This window comes from Chaetodon auriga, chromosome 12 (assembly GCF_051107435.1).
Source record: "Chaetodon auriga isolate fChaAug3 chromosome 12, fChaAug3.hap1, whole genome shotgun sequence".
NCBI lineage: Eukaryota > Metazoa > Chordata > Actinopteri > Chaetodontiformes > Chaetodontidae > Chaetodon > Chaetodon auriga.
The window spans coordinates 26,041,386-26,059,426 of NC_135085.1; the positions used below are offsets into that span (position 1 = coordinate 26,041,386).

General features: G+C 50.9%; 1 protein-coding gene across 3 annotated transcripts; it reads left to right on the forward strand.

Moving 5' to 3' along the window:
- Window positions 1-66: 66 nt before the first annotated feature.
- smg7 (SMG7 nonsense mediated mRNA decay factor) lies at window positions 67-14,732 on the forward strand. Of its 3 annotated transcripts, none has more exons than XM_076745453.1 (23): window positions 67-184; window positions 1,132-1,163; window positions 3,176-3,293; window positions 3,429-3,561; window positions 4,371-4,542; window positions 4,650-4,721; window positions 5,122-5,272; window positions 5,508-5,643; window positions 5,732-5,894; window positions 6,288-6,447; window positions 6,536-6,606; window positions 7,114-7,174; window positions 7,274-7,393; window positions 8,282-8,705; window positions 8,823-8,964; window positions 9,388-9,806; window positions 10,404-10,772; window positions 11,343-11,492; window positions 12,824-12,910; window positions 13,315-13,465; window positions 13,558-13,728; window positions 13,824-13,984; window positions 14,218-14,732. In XM_076745453.1, exons 1-23 carry the CDS (start codon window positions 159-161, stop codon window positions 14,329-14,331), a joined length of 3,603 nt encoding a protein of 1,200 aa, XP_076601568.1. In that variant the 5' UTR covers window positions 67-158; the 3' UTR covers window positions 14,332-14,732. The 3 variants fall into 3 exon arrangements, with proteins under 3 accessions (XP_076601568.1, XP_076601569.1, XP_076601570.1); XM_076745454.1 differs by having other exon boundaries at window positions 83-184; window positions 10,407-10,772; XM_076745455.1 differs by lacking the exon at window positions 11,343-11,492 and having other exon boundaries at window positions 83-184.
- The last annotated feature ends 3,309 nt before the right edge of the window (window positions 14,733-18,041 follow it).

The following is an 18,041-nucleotide window of genomic DNA, read 5'->3' on the forward strand; positions in this document are numbered from 1 at the left end:
ACTAATATTACTAACATTACCCCCCCCCCCCCCCCCCCCCCCCCCGCCTTCACCCCCCCCGTTCCGGGCCTCTGTGGGTCAGACAGGAACAATATGGCGCCGGGAGGAGCGTTGGCTGCTCGACCAGTCGTTGTCTGAAAGACCGGCGATCTGGCAGGATGAACCTCTGCGCCCAATATCTACGGTAAGCTCGGCGCGGTTTCACCTGTCCGTTCTCCCAGCGCTACAGGTGTTGCTAGAAAGGAACATTTTAAATCCACCTGGTCAATTGTTTTGTTCGGCTGCTAACGCTAAAGCTAGCTCGGCTGGTTTAGGGGACCACCCCCTTAGCAAAATGTTGGCGCTAGCTAGCTCACATATCAACAAACAATCGATGCTAGCGCCTGCCGTCACCTCGCTCAAAGCTAGTCAAATGTGTGGTATATTTTTCACAAGCTGGTGTAGTTTTCGGCAGATTAAGTGTTTGCTGTCCGTCGTTGGTGTGAATTAATGGCTAGATTTGTCCTTACCCGCCACAGAGAAATGTGTAACTCAGTGTGTTATTGCTAGTTAGCTTTAGCTTGTTAGTGTCTTTCTGCGTATGTCAGGTTAGCATTAGAGAACCGATGCTGTTCAATATGAGATGTGATTTGGGTTAATTAGCACCAGCCTCTTCCATCTTTAGATGCCACTCAGTTGTTAATTAGCCACGTTTTAAGGGTTTCCGTCATTTAGATTAAGATCGATACGCGAATTAGCATTGAGTGATTGGTGTGAAGATGTTAGCTACGTTAGCTCACGGGTATGTAACAGATTGTTTGTATATATTTCGTCGCATTTCTGATCCAGAGAGTAGTCTGAGCCCGATATCACCACTGTTCCCTCTTGTAGACATTTGATACGAGCTGTTAAATGTTTTAATGAAGTCTCAGCGGATCGTGATGTACGTGATAGTAGCTTCATAGTCAGGTTGTCGGGTTTCGGTCTCTGTCATTAGCTGTTAGCTTGGTTAGATAGAAGGAAGTGCTGTACGTTACTCATGCTGTTAGCATGTGACGGTAAAATGCTGCCATGTTGTCATGCTGTGTGTGTTTGCATGTGTGTCTCTGATGGACTTGCCTAACCTCCTCCTCTCTGTTTACATCCGAGCAGACAGGCAGAGGCCCTGAAGGCTGACATGACAGGTAGGTTTGCACCATCACCTCAAACATTTAGCTCAGTGATGCACCTGTCCAGTCTGTATCTGCACGCTGCAGGTGGACACCTGCAGTCATACTCTGCTGCTTTGTTATTCACATGCAGGCAAATCATGTGTCTCCACTTGTCACCTGTAGCCCTGATCAGAGCTGAGTAGAGATACTTGTTGAGCACCGACTCGTGTTTTCTCGTTGAGCAGCATGTGGACTCCTGTCAAGCATTGAGAGTCGGTCCCAAACACTTCAGCCTTGTTCACATTGTGTTGGTTCACTTATTTTCTCCTTTAAAGCAACATCCACGCATGAGATGAGGCTGTGTTTGTGAGTAAAGAGTGATGACAGAATCTGCTCAGGTGACAGCAGGTGTTTGTCAAATCGATGCTGTGCAGCTTGTCAGTCTGAGATTCACCATCTGAGAGATGAACAGCAGAAAGTGATGTCCATGTGTCTCCTCTTGTCCTTCTTTCTGTGAATGATGCTTTATGTTGTTCAGTTGGGTAAAAAAGGCAAAAACATGTATTTGTACATGCGGAGACTGAGTTGGCTGTTAATGAATGAAACCTTACACTCAGCTGATTTACTGGAGTTCCTGTCTTCATGACTGTGTGTGTGTGATACAGATGTTTTGCTGTGTGTGTAATGTGCGGTACACAGTAGTGTGTTGTAACGTCGTGTGGGATGAGGTGACGCCTCTTCATCACAGCGTCACTGGACCGAAGCATCGCTCTCTTTCATGGCTGCAACGACAAGTTTGAGAGATTTAAACTGTTTAAAAGCAAACCTTTTCTGTTTTACGCTTACAGTTAGTCAATGTGATCGACTGAGATGACGTTTCATGATGTTCTCACGTTAACTGAACGATTAATCAAGATGTCAGCGGGCAGATTAGTTGATTATTAATAAAAAATGTTCGTTATTAGAACAGACGTGGTCCGTGTAGAGCGTGTCGGGCATCGTTTTCTGTCTCGTTTCCGATGACAAGCCGTTGTTCCCTCATCTGGAAGCTTCTTTGAAAAGTGTTCAGTGATTAATTGGTTAAACTGTTTCAATCTGCGCTGTTGATGAAGCGTCACTTCTGTTAACGGATGGATGATGTTTGAAGAAGCTTTAACAGCAGACCCGTGGATTGATTTGTTTTCCCACAGACCACACTGTTTGGCACTCTCTAAGTTTACCTATTTTTACCACCCTGTGTGATGTTTGGAACAGAGCCGCAGCTTCACACGCTGGCTGGTATGAAGCCAGAGTGTCTGGTAGAAGAAACCACATTCAGCCTGCAGGCCTGAGCGCTCTGATGGTTTGTGCTTTGATGTGTGTGATCTGTTTTCTGGAGGCTGCCTCACACACCTGACACTGATTAAAAGGATCTGAACAGAAGACAGGCATGTTTGGTTCAGTCATGGCAGCTGCTTCTTGAGCTCAGTCCTCAAACTGCCCAAATACTCATTAAATCTGTGGCTTCTGTTTCCAGTCTCAGGTTTGTGTTTTTCTGCTCAAACATGGACTCTGGTTAGTCACATGACTCAGGAGGGCAGGTCAGTTAAAACAACAGTCATCATGTGTAGTTAGTGTGTGCTGCGTAAGAGGAGAATAATCATGGCTGTTACTGTGCTGATGCTGCGACACCGAACACACCTGATCAGCAGTTACTCAGTTATTTTTCCATCTTTAATTAGATGAATAAGTAATCAGATAGTGAGCCTAACACCACTGACAGATCATCATTTTTTTAACTGTCTTACTTCGTGAATACTTTTCTTCCACTCTCAAACGTTAAATGTGTTCTCAACACAAGAACAGATTAAAATCAGCAGCTGTGTGATCTCAGAATAAATCAGAGCGATGAGGACACTTCAGTCTCTGATGTTTGGTGCTGTGGACACGCTTGGTGAAGTCCAGAAAAGTGCTGAGGTTCAGTCCTGATGTCGCCGTGTTGCCGCCCTGCTTTCCACCACACAAACCCTCCAGCTGGTTCACGCTGCTTCCTCTCTGTGTGTTAGACTCGAAGCTGGGGGCGGCAGAGGTGTGGACGTCTCGGCAGGCCCTGCAGGACCTGTACCAGAAGATGCTGGTCACGGACCTGGAGTACGCCCTGGACAAGAAGGTGGAGCAAGACCTGTAAGCTGCTGCGCCTCCACCACAGGCCACACGTCACTGTCACACATGGAGGAACTGAAAGCACCTCAGTGAGAAACCTGTGCAGAGTGAGTTGTGGCTGTTGGTCTTGATGGTGTTTTTTCCATCCGCCTGCAGGTGGAATCATGCTTTTAAGAACCAGATCACCACGCTGCAGAGCCAGGCCAAGAACCGAGCCAACCCCAACCGCAGCGAGGTCCAGGCCAACCTGTCGCTCTTTCTGGAGGCTGCTAGCGGTTTCTACACACAGGTAAGGTTCAGGTGTTGCTCAGGGGGAGCCAGCAGAGCAACAGGTTCAGGGTCAGGGTTTGGTCTGGATCAGAATGGTGTTTGATCAGTTCTGGTTCTGGTCATTCAGTCCTTTTTGAAACCTTGTCATGATTCTTGTCCACTCAGTTTTAAAAAATCAAATATATTGAAGTAAAATCACTGGAAGTTTTCTGCAGATTGAGTCTTCAGTTAGCAGTGAGTCCTTCACACCAAACCTCGACGGCGTGCGCTGACTCTGAAAGAGCTTCTCTGTCAGCTGATGTTTGTGGTGTTTTTTCCACTTGGTGTTCCCTCATTAAACGTCCTGTATGAGTTGATTCTGATGCGTTACGGCTGCCCGCTTCCTTCCACCTGCTGCACAAAGTACCTTTGCATTTTAGAAAAGAGAAAAAGTGAAAATAGGTTTTCTTCTATTCTAGATGAGCTTTGCCAGAATTGACCTGCATGATTATCAGTCTTGTCTTTGTTTTAAAGACCAGAGGCAGTGATGTGAAGCGTGTCTGTAGCTGTCTGTAGTAAACGCTGTGAAGCTCACGTTGTTGCAGTGCAGTGTCAGAGTGAAGGTGAAGTCCTCTGTCGCACTTCATGCAGAGTGAAGTCCCACTTCACAGCTTGATAATAATCTAGAATATTAATTCAGAAACCGTCTGTGGGAAGGAAGAAGCAGACAGGACAGTCACACACTGACAGACGATAGCGCTCCTCAGATCAGCGATATGAATCATTGGAGCCATAACTCAGACGTGATCATCGCTCCCTCTGGATAACTGCTGTGATCTCCTGCTCCAGCTGCTGCAGGAGCTGTGCACCGTGTTCAACGTGGACCTGCCGTGTCGCGTCAAGTCGTCTCAGCTCGGCATCATCAGCAATAAACAGAGCAACACCAGCGCCATCGTCACCCCGCAGCCCAGCTCCTGCTCCTACATCTGCCAGCACTGCCTCGTCCACCTCGGAGACATAGGTGAGAACACCGGCAGCCCTTCTTCAGACATCTCAGCGTTAGCAGAGCCGACAGTGGAGGGAGGTCCAGTGTCTGCTTCTCATTTTATCCACGTTTCTGCCTTTCAGCACGTTACCGTAACCAGACCAGCCAGGCCGAGTCTTACTACCGACACGCAGCTCAGCTGGTCCCGTCAAACGGTGAGTCTGAGAGCTCTGCAGACTGGCTCACGTTTCTTCTTCGTTGGTGTTAGAACTGTTGAACCAGGTGAGCAGCTTCCCTGCTTCCAGTCTGCGCTGAGCTCGGCCATCGCAGCGTTTCGGTGGAACCACGTGTCGGTGTTTGGTTTTTGGCTCTGAATTTCCTTGTTGATGAAAGATGCTGTTCAAATAAAAAATCCTCGCTTTGCCCCAAACCTGATCCATCCGAATGATTTTCTGTGTCTCCTGATCATGTTCAACCTCCTGAGTATGTGCTTTGACAGAACAGGAATCATTTCATTTTAAGATGGAGAGATCTGAACGTTGAGCAGGTGAGACGGCGCTCAGGTGTCCATCAGCAGCCATGTTAGTCTGTGATGCTCCTCTGTGTCTCCTGCAGGTCAGCCGTACAACCAGCTGGCCATCCTGGCCTCCTCGAAAGGAGACCACCTCACCACCATCTTCTACTACTGCCGCAGCATCGCGGTCAAGTTCCCCTTCCCAGCAGCCTCCACCAACCTGCAGAAGGCCCTGTCCAAAGCTCTGGAGAGGTGACGCCACAGACGACAGACACGGCTCACAAAATGTCGCACTTTTCTGTTCACGTTCAGTTTAAATCACAGAAAACTGATCTGATAACCGTGAAAAAGAATTTCCGCAGAATGGATTTGCAGCCTGAACCGTTGTTCGCTCTGAGTAGAAACAAACGCTTCTGGAGATGTGAGACTGTCTCTCTGGTGGTTTCTTCTGTGTGACGTCCTCTGCTCTCCTGCTGTGTCCCTGCAGCCGTGACGAGGTGAAAACCAAGTGGAGCGTGTCAGATTTCATCAGGGCCTTCATCAAGTTTCACGGTCACGTCTACCTGAGCAAGAGTCTGGACAAACTGGACGCTCTGCGGGAGAAACTGGAGGAGCAGTTTCAGGTGAGACAGGAGACGTCCTCCAGAGTGTCTTTGCACGTCCGCAGTGTGATTTCAAAGTACTTTAAAGTCATTGTCTGTGTGTGTGCAGAGGCTGATCCTGCAGAAGGCCTTCAGCTCTCAGCAGCTGGTCCACATCACTGTCATCAACCTGTTTGAGCTGCACCACCTCAGAGACCTGACGGCCGACGGCGGCGAGCAGAGCTTCAGCGGCGAGCAGCAGATCAGCTGGTTCCAGCTGCTCGGACTCTTCAGTAAGAAGCACAGACGCTGACCGTGCTCGTGATGTTCACGCTGTCAGTACTGTGACTGCGTCCCCGTTGACATGGTTACTCAGACAGTGTCACTGGAGCTACGGAGGTGTCAGGTATCAATGGACAGCCTGCAGCCAATCAGAGCGGAGCGTTCACCCAGGCTATAAGTGTCTGTGATGTAAACGCTGTTCACCGTCACTGATGCGACGCTGAAACACGCGTGTTTGTTTTGTCATCCATGAACACACACACACACACACCGCAGAGAGCTACACGCTGTCCATCACACCTCACACACTCCGCTGTCTCACATGTCTTTCCTGCTGTGTTGAGGCTGGCATGAAGCTGTCCGGTGGCTGGTTGCTCATGGTGTTTGGCGTCCTGTCCCCTCAGTGTCCTTCCTGGGTGTCATGTGCAGCCGCGCTCTGCTCAACAATAACCGAGGGGAGGAGATCATGGGCGAGTGTCCTCTGCCGGCCATTAAAGTTTCTCTGGACTGGCTCAGACTGAGACCCAGCGTCTTCCACGAGGCCGCTGTCGACCAGAGGCAGTAGTAAGTCTTCTGTCCCTTTGTCTTTTCATCAATGCAGAGTTGTCTTTCTGCCCTTCGGTCAGTGTCAACTCCTCTTCCTGTCTCTCAGCATCTGGCCCTGGCTGGTCTCCATCCTCAACAGTTTCCAGCCCAAAGAGGACGACGTGTCCTGTTCCTCAGGTAGGACACCCGCTGATATCGATTCTTTATCAAGTCAGGTGATCGATGTGAGGTCTGATCTGGGTCCTCTTCCAATTACAGTCAGTCAGGTTTGAGGAGGACCAGTGATCCTGTTGTTTATTACGACGTGATGCAGCTTTTCACACGTCTGCTTCACCTTCAGTCTCTGTGGTTCTCACTCCTTTTTAAAGAATGGAGTGGATCTCATGTCACAGTGTGGACGCTGAGATGCACAAATATCCGGTCAGGCGTCATCCAGCCACATGTCTTCCAGATGATGGCAGTCATGAAGGTTTTATTTTTTTGTTTGCCAACTAAGAGAGAGGAAGGAGGAAGCTTTAAATGTGTCCTGCAGTGTTATCAGGCTGACCCACGTTCGTCAGCCTGGTCGGAGCTTTGACATCACAGTGTTTCAGTTCTCAGAGTACCTTTGACTGCCACCCTAACTGTGTGTGTTTGATTGTTTTCAAGCCGTTGTCGCTGAGGGTGTGTTTGTTTTCTCCACAGTGATGCCCCTGCCAGAGGAGTTTGAGCTGCAGGGTTTCTTGGCGCTGCGGCCCGCTCTGAGGTATGGCGCTCTGGCGTTCAGTCGTGGGACAAATGTTGAGCCGTGTGCTGCTGAAGCAGTCACAGTGTTTCCGTGTCTTGACGTCTTTTGCCGTTTCAGGTCCCTGGACTTCACTAAAGGTCATCAGGGCATCCTGGTGGACAGGGACGGCCTGCCGGTCCACACACGGCACCAGAGACTCGTCAGTCTGGGCAAATGGGTGGCCGACAACCAGCCGGGGTGAGTGTTCATCTGCTCCGTCGCTGCGTCTGTTAGCTTTCCAACGCGAAACGATTTCCAGAGGAGATGCTGCTTGAAGGCTTCATTGAACGTGCAGCTTGTTTCAGTGAGGCAGCAGATCGTTGTTTCGTCAGCTCCTGGACGGAGAGGAGAGGAGAGCCGAGTCGACGATCAGTGACGGAGAAGTTGGCTGACAGGAGATTATTCAGCACCTGTTGTGATAATTGATCCATGTTTGAGTGACTTTTCTGGTTTCCAGTTTGAGGATTTTCTGTCTGTCTGTTGTTTTATCACAGAAAACTGATCTGTGGATTTAAGGCAGTTGTCAGCTTGGACTGTGGGAGATTATTATGGACATCACGCACTCATTTTTTTAAATTTCTATAAACAAAAAGACGAATTAATGCAGAAAATAATTATCAGGGGACATCAGGACTGAGCAGATAGTCCAGCAGGTGGAGACATTGCGTCTCTCTATCTTATGTTGATGCTGCTAAAGGCTCGGTGGAAACGTTGGGGTGGCTGTGGCTCAGGAGGCAGAGCGGTCGTCTGCTAATCAGGAGGTCGGTGGGTCGATCCCTGGCTTCAGTCCACATGCTGAGGTATCCTTGGACAAGATACTGAACCCCTAAACTGCCCCCGATGCTGCGCCATCGCTGTGTGAATTCATATGTACGTCGCTTTGGATCAGAGCGTCTGAAAATGACTGATTGTGATTTTTAAAGAAAGAAGATATTTTAATAAGAGTCTTCCACCAGCTGCCTGTGATCATTTGCCTTTTTGAGTCCCTTTAAAGGACCTGGACCGGAGTCAGCGAGTCCCAGTCTGAGTGAGGTCAGAAACACCACGACAGCATCTCAGTACGTGACCTCTGTCTCCTCTCTGCAGGCTGGTCCAGTGCAGAGTGAGTGAGGACGGCCTCCTCGTCTTCCTCACTGACATTCCAGAGCAGGCCATCGAGGAGCCGCAGGAGAAGGAGGCGCCGGTGCTGCAGGAGTCGTCCAACGGCGAGCAGACGCCCAACGACGGCGGACACTCCGGCCTGAAGTCGGTGCTTTCGGCAGGGAAGACTCAGAGCTCGTGGCCCGACGGCAGCGACCGACCCGTCGTCACCTTCAAGGAGAACATCAAACCCAGAGAGCAGAGCCGCGAGCCGACGCGGAACCATCATCTGAAAGACAGCGGCAAGGAGCGCCGCGACTTCACCAAAGGCAACGGGGCCGCTGGGAAAGGAGAGCTGAAGAGGGACGGGAAGAGGAAGAGCGAGCTGAAGAAACCCGGCCACGAGAAAACCGCTGACGCTGGAAAACAGGTAACAGGTGACATGTGACCTCAGTGTTCAGCGACCTCAGCGCTGACGGTGTGTCCACGAGGAGGTGTTTCAATGAAGCGGCCGATGACGATGTCGCACTCGTTTTGTCTCGTGCAGGTGAAGGCGCAGACGGAGCTGAGGAAGACTCCGGTGTCTGAGGCGAAGAAGACTCCTGTCACTCAAACTCAAGCCACCGGCTCCTCCCAGTTTATCCCCATCCATCACCCGGGAGCCTTCCCCCCCCTGCCCAGTAGACCAGGTACACACACACACACACACACACACACACACACACACACACAGAGCTCAGTTTCAACCCGTGTTTCAGGTGTTCGTCACGCATGCTTCTGTCTGAATCAGACAGGTGTCCACACAGGACACCTGTCTGAAATGTCTTCTAACAGTTTCACAAGTTTGTTCTGCACACACAGTTTGTTCTAACAGCGGTTTGTGTGGTCAGATGTCTAAATGTGTCCTCCCTTTGTGAAACTGGTAGAGGACATTTCCAGTGAAATGCAGCTGAACTGTCGGGGCTCCGTGCTTTGTTCTCCTGACAGTCAGACCAAAGGACGAGGGACTGTGGGTCCAGAGCGTCCTTCGATCATTTATTCTTTATTTCAATGCAGCTTAAAATCACGCAGCGTCAGTAAGACGAGGAATGCAGTAACCTCTCCCTCTGCAGGTTTCCCTCCCTCAGCCTACGTGATCCCTCCACCGGTGGCGTTCCCGGGGCTTCAGGTGAATCCGGGCTTCACCTTCTCCACTGGGGTGTCCGTCCCTGGACCTTTCCTCCAGCCGGGCGTCCACACCCAGGGCGGCGCCCAGGCCGGGAAGCAGTCCCACATTCCCTACAGTCAGCAGAGGCCCTCTGGTCCCGGTCCAGGTCAGGGACCGGGATCCTCGGGCCAGGGCTCGGGACCCATGAACCAGGGACCCTCCCAGGGCCAGCAGCCCCAGTCCCAGCCGCCCTCCCAGCAGGCCTTGCAACAGTCGGTCCAGCTGCAGGTGCAGGCATTGAGCCAGCAGCAGCAGTCTCCCACCAAACCGGTCCAGCAGGTCGGGATGGGGAAGAGTCCACCTCACCACCCGGGGATGCAGCAGGTCAGGGTCTGTTGATCTTCCTCTCACGCTGCATATGGACACAAACGTCGCCGCCAATTAGAGTTGCGGCAGCCTGGATGATGCCTGATGGGCCGAAGTCAGGGCATCAAAGTCGACGAGGCGCTCTGTGTGCCAGTTTGTTCTGGTGACGCACAGTAACAGTAAATCTGAAACGATGACAAAAACAGGACAGTTTAAATGTTCTTATTGTTCTGATGTCAGTCAGTCCAGTGGTCAGAGCCACAGCGACAGCGTCACGGTGCGTCTCTCACTTCCTGTCTGCGGCCCATTGGCTCCCACTGAAGACGATGATGTTTAAAACAGAGTGCGGGACGGTGTGTGTGAGTCAGAATAAACTGTGTGTTCATGGTGGTGAAGAGGCACAGTGAGGCTCACTGATGAGTTTTTATGGAGCTCACAGATCCACTCACTGCTGGTTTGAGTCTGAATGAGATTTGGAGACAAAAAAAGTAGAATATGAGCAGATTTTTCCTCTAAACGTCTGTATTTAGTCGAGTGTGTGAACTCAGACGGCCTCAGGTAGGTGAGCCCTGAATGCTGCGGTGATATTTACTCTGGCTGTGTGTCTGGTCTCAGCAGTACATGCAGGTCCAGGATCAGCCGGCTCAGATGTGGAACCAGGCTCAGGCGGCTCTGCAGAAGATTTCTCCCATGCCGATGTCCATGAAGCAGCCTCAGCAGCAGCAGCAGGCCTTCTACATGGCGGCTCAGGACCCTCTCAAACTGTACGAGCACCAGCTGCAGCCGCCCACCCAGCCTCAACTCTCCAACCTCGACAAGAAGATCAAGTACCCCAACGTCAAGATGCAGGACTTCTACTGGGAGCCGTCCTACAGGATAGGGGACGGTCTGGCTGTGATGGCAGACAGGATGAAGAGGCCTCCTCCAGGCGGTATCTGCTCTGAGCAGGACCCCTCTGCCGGGCCCCGGGGACCCCCGTTTGAGGTGAGCAGGTCTCAGGTGACGGTGAAGGAGGAGGTGGTCCTGTCCTGCTGCCTTTCTGTCTCTCTGCTTCTTTCTCATGCAATGTTTACTTTGTTTTTTAATTCATTTGAACAAATTGATGACAAAAAACCAGCCGGGGCCTGCAGCCGTCTGGGATCCATCGGTCCATTGGTTCGCAGAGGTGGGGCGCATCATGTGGCATGGCGTTAGACAATGTCCAAGGAGACGTCCCCTCAGTTGTTGGGCTCAGATGTGGTGAAGCCGTCACCAGGACTCAGCACTCATTTGTTGATATGTGAACACAGTGTAATGAAGCAGAGAGGGGACAGCGGGGACAGTTTGGACTGTGATCGTCAGCCTCCCTCTTATTCAGGCTGTCCTCTGTCTCTCTGCTGTCCTCTGATGTTGAACTGGCTCTGATCTGATCTGTGTTTAGCTTCAAGCTTCTGTAGCGTTGAGCTTAACTTTCCTTCTTTCCACCTCTGTCTTACCGGCTCGCCTTCTTTCTTTTTCTCTTCTTCTTCTCTTTCTTCTTCTTCTTCCTGTTGTTCTTGCTTCATCTCTCACCAGGACAACAAGAGCTCGCCTCTTCTCCCTCCTGACCTGTTAAAAACTCTAGCAGATTTTGAGGAGGAGGAAGAGCTCGTCTTTACTAAGCCTCCTGATTTCTTCCAGGCCTTGGCCGGCCCTCTTAGCACTGCTCCTGGACCAAACATATTTGTATGTAGCCCTGTCTTCTGCTTCCACCCCCCCTCACCCCCCACCCCCCCGATATTGAGTCCCATCCATCCAGACCTAAAGCCACACTCTGCTCATCATGTGCCATCTCTTCACTTATAGACCTGCGGTCATTCACATCTTGTGACTTTAGTTGTTGTTAGAGTAATGAAAAATCTCAAATTCAGGCAAAGACATTTAAAACACGACTATTCACAAATCCAGTCCTCAGCCGTGAGAGTCTGCACGTCCGCTGAAGCTTCACTGCTGCTTTAACTCACAGCAGGGCAACAAAACACTGAGCCAGTAATTCTGTGTCACACAGTCTGTAACCACGTCGGAGGAGAGGTGGACTAGGATTCACATTCAGATTGTGGCTTTAAATGCATGTCGAGTGTCTTCTTACGGTGACATGACGTCTCCTGGAGACAGGAGACTTCACATGAATTGAACCATGACAGACAAAGAGAGTCTGAGCTGGAGCCCTGCTTTGACACGTGATGATGGTCATGAGCTGCGGGTCTGTAGAGAAGACCTGTCTGTCCCTCCGTCCGTCCCTCCGTCCTCTGCTCACAACGCTCTGCTAAGACCTGCGATTCGTACCACTGTCTCTCGAGTTGAATATTTTCAGTTTATGAGACTTACGTGTTTGCGCTGGGTCATTTGGATCATTTGCGTCGCCGCCATGAATAAACACGCGTTGCGTCTTTGCATTGATTTTATTTAGAATCGCTTTGTGTGAAAAGTTTGCTTCAGGCTTGGAGTGAAGTCTTCTGCTGTTTCCTCTTCACGACTTCGTTCCCCTCAGAGCGTCTCTGAGGCAGAGAATTTGCACAGGCGCTTTTATTTTGAAAACTGATGCTCTGTGTCTGACTTCCTGCCTGCTCTGTGCAGTTTGATGCAGCTTCCGTCACAGACGGTCTAAGTGCGTATTTTAAGGCCTCTGTAATCATCGCAGACACTCAGCCGTGACCGGTGGGCTCGAGCTGAAAGGACCCTTGATGGTCTTCAGTTTTTCTCCTTTAACCGTCCAAAACAAATCTGGATTCATAAGTTCTCCTCTCGAGCAGCTGCTTCACAGTAGAAGGGCTCCAGCTTCAGTTGCTTTGGTCGTTGCCGACGCTCTGATGTGTTCGGCTTCGTCTGGATCACTGACCGTCGCTCCTTAAAGCCAAACAGATTTTTTCTTTTGGAGATGAGATTGAAACCAACATTTATTTGTGCAGCACAGGTGATGAGAGGATGAATAGTGCAGCTCAGCTGTGCAGCATGTTTGTGAAAAATGTGTGTGTGCGATGTAACGGTCCTCATCCCGTCTGTCTTCGTCTCTGCAGCTGCCAAACCAGACCAGGATGGAGAGCGGTCCCGAGGTCGTCAGCCAGTCGTCTTCTCTCTTGCCTATATCTGGCTTCCCCATGCAGGTCAGACCCCCCCATCTGAAAAGTTCCTCTTCATCACACAAACACACACCTGCTGACACTTCTGCCTCCTCAAACACCACAAAGGCCGAAGACACGGTCAGCCTGCACAGCGAGCATCGTCAGAGACGGCCTACATTTCCCATAATGCCTCCTGGTGCTGGTCTTTATGTTGGAGACTGACTGAACAGACACATGACGTACCACACACGCACGCACGCACGCACGCACGCACGCACGCACGCACGCACGCACACACACACACACACACATATGAATGTAGGCTTGAAATGTTGGGCTCAGTGTCAGACGATCGATATGTGATCAGTGCATCTTTATCTCTGATCAGAGATCATTCAGTAGCTGACCAATCAGAGCTGAGACGTCTCCATGTGTTCTGTGTTCAGGAGTATAACCAGAACAGCATCTTCAGTCAGGCCTACGGCAAGAACCTGCCCCCCAGCTCCAAGCCCGACGCTCCCATGATGCACCAGGAGCCGTCCCTCTACTCCCTGTTTGAAGGGACCCCCTGGTCCCCCTCCCTCCCTGCCAGCTCAGGTACGTCACACCTGTAAGGAAATGGAATCTCTTTATATTCAGCACCAAACAGAAGCACGACTCTGACGTGTAAATTCCGTTCTGATTGGCAGATCACTCCACCCCGGCCAGCCAATCCCCTCACTCCTCCAACCCCAGCAGCCTGCCGTCCTCCCCCCCCACACACAACCATGGAGCCATGCCCTTCTCTAACTTTGGGCCCATTGGCACTCCGGACAGCCGGGACCGCAGGGTGGTGGACCGCTGGAAGGCCGACAAGACCGGTGAGGAGGACATGGGGTTCGGGGGGGTCGGGGGTCACATGGACTGCGATGTTTCCTCCCAGATGTTGACATGTGGTCGCTGTGCTGTCTTTCAGGCACGGTCAGCGGGTTCGGGCTGGACTACCTGCCCGCTGCAGCCTCCTCTGCAGCTTCAGACACCAGCTGGCACCAGGCCGGACCGGCCGGCAGCTCCTGGACCAGTCAGGAGTCTCCTATGGAGGAGTCGTCCTCCACCGTGCTGCTCGACAGCCTGAAGGTTCGAGCGTCCTCGCGGACCGTCACAGACGATGAATCACAGTTTTGCATGTTTCTTTTTGTTGATGTGTGTATTGTGGGTTCAGTCATGGTCCAGAAGTCTGAATGTGATTAACTGAATCTGAAAAATTCAGGAGTGAAATATTCAGACCAAACTCTGAACACTGAGCCGTAGATGTTTTTGTGCGGCTGTGTGGGATTAGCATCATGCTAACGGTTTGCTCTCCCCCGCAGTCGATCTGGTCGAGCTCCATGATGCAGCCGGGCCCGTCGGCCCTGGAGCAGCTCCTCCTGCAGCAGAAACAGAAGCAGCAGCGAGGTCACGGCGCCATGAACCCGCCTCACTGAACGACAGGCCGAGGCGGCGCTTTGTGTCCGGACGTCAACAAAACCACCACCAGGAGAAACGGGAGGGAAAACAGAAGTTTGACGAAGACGAGCTCCAACTAAAATGGAAAATTAAACCGGTGAGAAACGGTGGAGGCTGGGGAGGCCACACGACCCCCCGACGAGGCTGAAACACCACCCCACCCCCCTCGGCTGTCGAGGAGCGGTGACGCCCCTCCTGGACCGGAGGGCGAGGGATCTCTTCAACCGCGGTGCCACGCGCCATGCCACCGCCGGGTTTCCTTCAACCCGCGGAAATCTGAACAATGAGGAACATAACCCCCCCACCACCTCTGACCCCCCGGTTTTGGACAGACGCCACATCTCCACAGCTCCTCTCTCATCTGGAAGAACGTCGTCTTTCTTTGAAAAAAATAAAATAAAAAGAGCTCCTGGACGTCTGCTCGGCTCGGTCGGAGCGCCCGTTTTTAGCGTCTCCGCCGCCGCGGACTGAAGTGGGGGTGTGGTGAGAGAGTGAGGATGGTGTGGTGGTCGGGTTTGGGGGGGAGGTCAGGTGAAGCACCGGGGGTCAAAATAGACTGGACTTTCTGATCTCTCATTCATTTTCATTGCTGAGGAGGAGGAGGAGGAGGAGGAGGAGGAGGAGGAGGAGGAGGAGGAGGAAGGCTGGCTGTAGTTTAGTGGTGAATGAAGGACGGAAAGGAGGACGTTTGGGATGAACAGCTATATAAATATATAAATAAAGATATATTACCATAGTTGGACTTTAAACGGGCCTCGTCTCTTAGCTGTGTTGTGAGGATGAGGACTGGAGGCCAGGTGAGTGACGTCACCTGGGAGGAAGAGCCCGGAAGCCCGGCGACAGGACGCCCTCGCGGTGCCGGCAAACATCACGTACGAGGGAGGGGCAAGGAACAGGACGACCCCGTCACACTTAGGGATAGTATTACCGTTAGCTTCAGAGATCGCAGATATTAACAAAAACTGTATTTTGTGATTTGTTGGTAGCAGTTTTAGCTTCTCGCCCTCTGAGGTGAACACAGGTATGTCTATTAGCTTCCTGCTTGAATATTTTTGGGAATCTCTTCCTCTCCGGCCTCTTCTTCCTGTTATTTCTTTACTTAAAGAAGAAAAAAAATCTAAAGATGTAACCCTGCTCGCTTTCTTAACCTGCTTTTACTGTTTCCTTTTCTTCATGTTCTGCCTTTTCACTCGTTTGAAGCAGCTCTGTCGGCTCCTCTGAGCTCACTGTCCACCACTGCTGTGACGGTTAGGACGGACGGACGGACGGACGGAGAGGCAGGCAGACAGACAGACAGACAGACACAGACAGACGCAGGCAGACGGGCAGACAGACAGACAGACAGATGAGCAGGCAGACAGACAGACAGACAGACAGAGAGACAGAGAGACAGACAGACAGACAGACCGACAGACGAGCAGACAGGCAGAGACAGACGGACAGACGAGCAGACAGGCAGACAGAGAGACAGAGAGACAGACGCAGACGGACGGACGGACAGACAGACGGGCAGACGAGCAGACAGACAGACAGAGAGACGGGCAGACAGACAGACAGACAGACAGAGAGACAGGCAGACGGGCAGACAGACAGACAGACAGACAGAGAGACAGACAGAGAGACAGACAGACGAGCAGACAGACAGACAGACAGATGAGCAGACAGACGGGCAGACAGACAGACAGACAGACAGACAGACAGACAGACAGACAGGTACATGCATACACGGCGGTGGCTCGGCCGGATGTTGTCCTCTTTCTTTTCTTCAGCTCGACCCTGTACAGCAGATTTTTTCTGAATCGTAGCGTCTGGAGACCCTGAACTCTGTTTTTATTGGACCTGTAACTGAAGCCCGTTTCCAGCCGAAAAGTCGCAGGAACCAAACCAGGACCTAAAAGCCTTTTTGGACGGCGTCAGTTACATCGCCCCCCACATCTGACGAAGCGTGAAGACGAAGCAGCTCGTCGTGCAACAGATTAGAAAAAGTAGTTTGAGACACGAGCGACGTCCTCGTCCTCGTCTTCTTCAGGCTGCAGCTCACTCATTATTTTCTTCAGCGATTGATTCATTCTTTGGTTTAGAAAATGTCCAGAAAATACGAGCTGACGTCTTCAGCACCTGATCTTTACGCCCCAGAAGCTGGGCCCTCTGCGTCTTTGTTACTGTCTCTTTAAAGTTCACGGGAAGTCGTTCAGTTGGTTAACCGACTTGTAGCTTCGTTCGATTTAATCACTTAGTTTTTACAACGTCTTTGGTCTCGTCTGTCAGGATGACAAAGACGGGCTGCAGTCAACCAGGATGAAAGGATGAAGGATGAACTGATGATCGGTGCTCTGCTCCTGCAGTGTGCGACAGGCGCTCAGCCCCACTCTGACCAACAGACCAAACCCCGTCGTTCAGGACGTCCTCACAAAGACTTTTTTACATCCACGAACTGAATGGAACGTTTGGGAGGTCCTGAAAAGGTTCCCGAGTTCCTGAAAAGGTTCCCGAGGTCCTGAAAAGGTTCCCGAGTTCCTGAAAAGGTTCCCGAGTTCCTGAAAAGGTTCCCGAGGTGGAAACGGGCTGGAAGAGTTCGGCTGAGTTTCAGGGGTTTTATTTCTGGGGTTTCACCCTCGTAGAGCATTTATGAGCCGTCCTGGTTGTTTTCGAGCCAATCAGAAAGCAGTGAGTGACAGCTGACCAATCAGGCCACTTAGAGGCCCCAGCGCCCCCCCATAGGCTTCAGGCTGTGACGCTTTCGACTGCAGCTCTGTCGCTTCGTGTCCAGTTGAAACCAGCAGAAAGCTGTTTTTCTACCTTCAAAGTGAAACAAACTCTGCGTTCAGTTCCAAGAGATTCAAGAAAATAAAAGCCTGTTTTTATTTTCCCATCACGGGACTTTTATTACAGCAGACTTCAAAGAGACGTGTCTATTTTCCGTGTGATTGTGCTTTTCATGTCGCATTTACAAAATGTATTTGAGAAATAATAAAGAGAAAATATTAATGAATGTGTGGACGAATTTGGCCTGAAGCGTCAAAGGGAGGTGTTCAATCTGAGCTCGTGGACCCGAGCCGCTCTCCGGTTCTGCTTGCCTTTTGTTTCGGAGTCAGAACTGAACGGACCGGGGTCTGTCGACGACATTCCACTCTGGCAGATGTTTGGGAGGCTTCGGGGCGCCGGGTCCTCGGCGGTCGGAGCGTTTCTGACAGGAAACATCAGAACTGAGCTTTGACTTGTGAGGCTTTGTGTGTTTCTGTCTCTGGTGGAATCAGCCTTTAAATAAACCTAAACGATGTTCTCCCTCCACTCTGTGTCCACTCCTTTGTCTTCGCTGCCATCTGTGGCGGAAGAAGTATTCACAGGAACAAAGGTACAAGTACAAAACGACACACTGGACCCTTCAAATACTCTGATTCAGATCCTCTGATGAAGTAAAAGTATACTATGGTGAAAAGTAGTTGTACATAAGTCCTGCGTTCTGAAAGTAGTTGGTGCTGAGCTGGACTGACGGCTCCCTCACACTCCCCTTAGCAAAAAGTAGTATACTTAAGTTTATTTTTTTAAGTATACTCCAGTATAAGTATAAGTATAGCAAGTATACTCCAGACCATGTACTTTTAGTGTACTAAAAAGTATACAAATTTAATACTTTTTCGGACTAAATTGGAACATTTCAAGTTTATAAAAGTATATTTTGAAGTTC

Bases quoted from the DNA above. Each gene is read 5' to 3' on its own strand.
- smg7 (XM_076745453.1), top strand. From the start codon at position 159: ATGAACCTCTGCGCCCAATATCTACG. The intron at 5,273-5,507 runs GTGACGCCACAG...GTGTCCCTGCAG, and splicing joins CTGTCCAAAGCTCTGGAGAG to CCGTGACGAGGTGAAAACCA. The intron at 11,493-12,823 runs GTATGTAGCCCT...TCGTCTCTGCAG, and splicing joins CTCCTGGACCAAACATATTT to CTGCCAAACCAGACCAGGAT.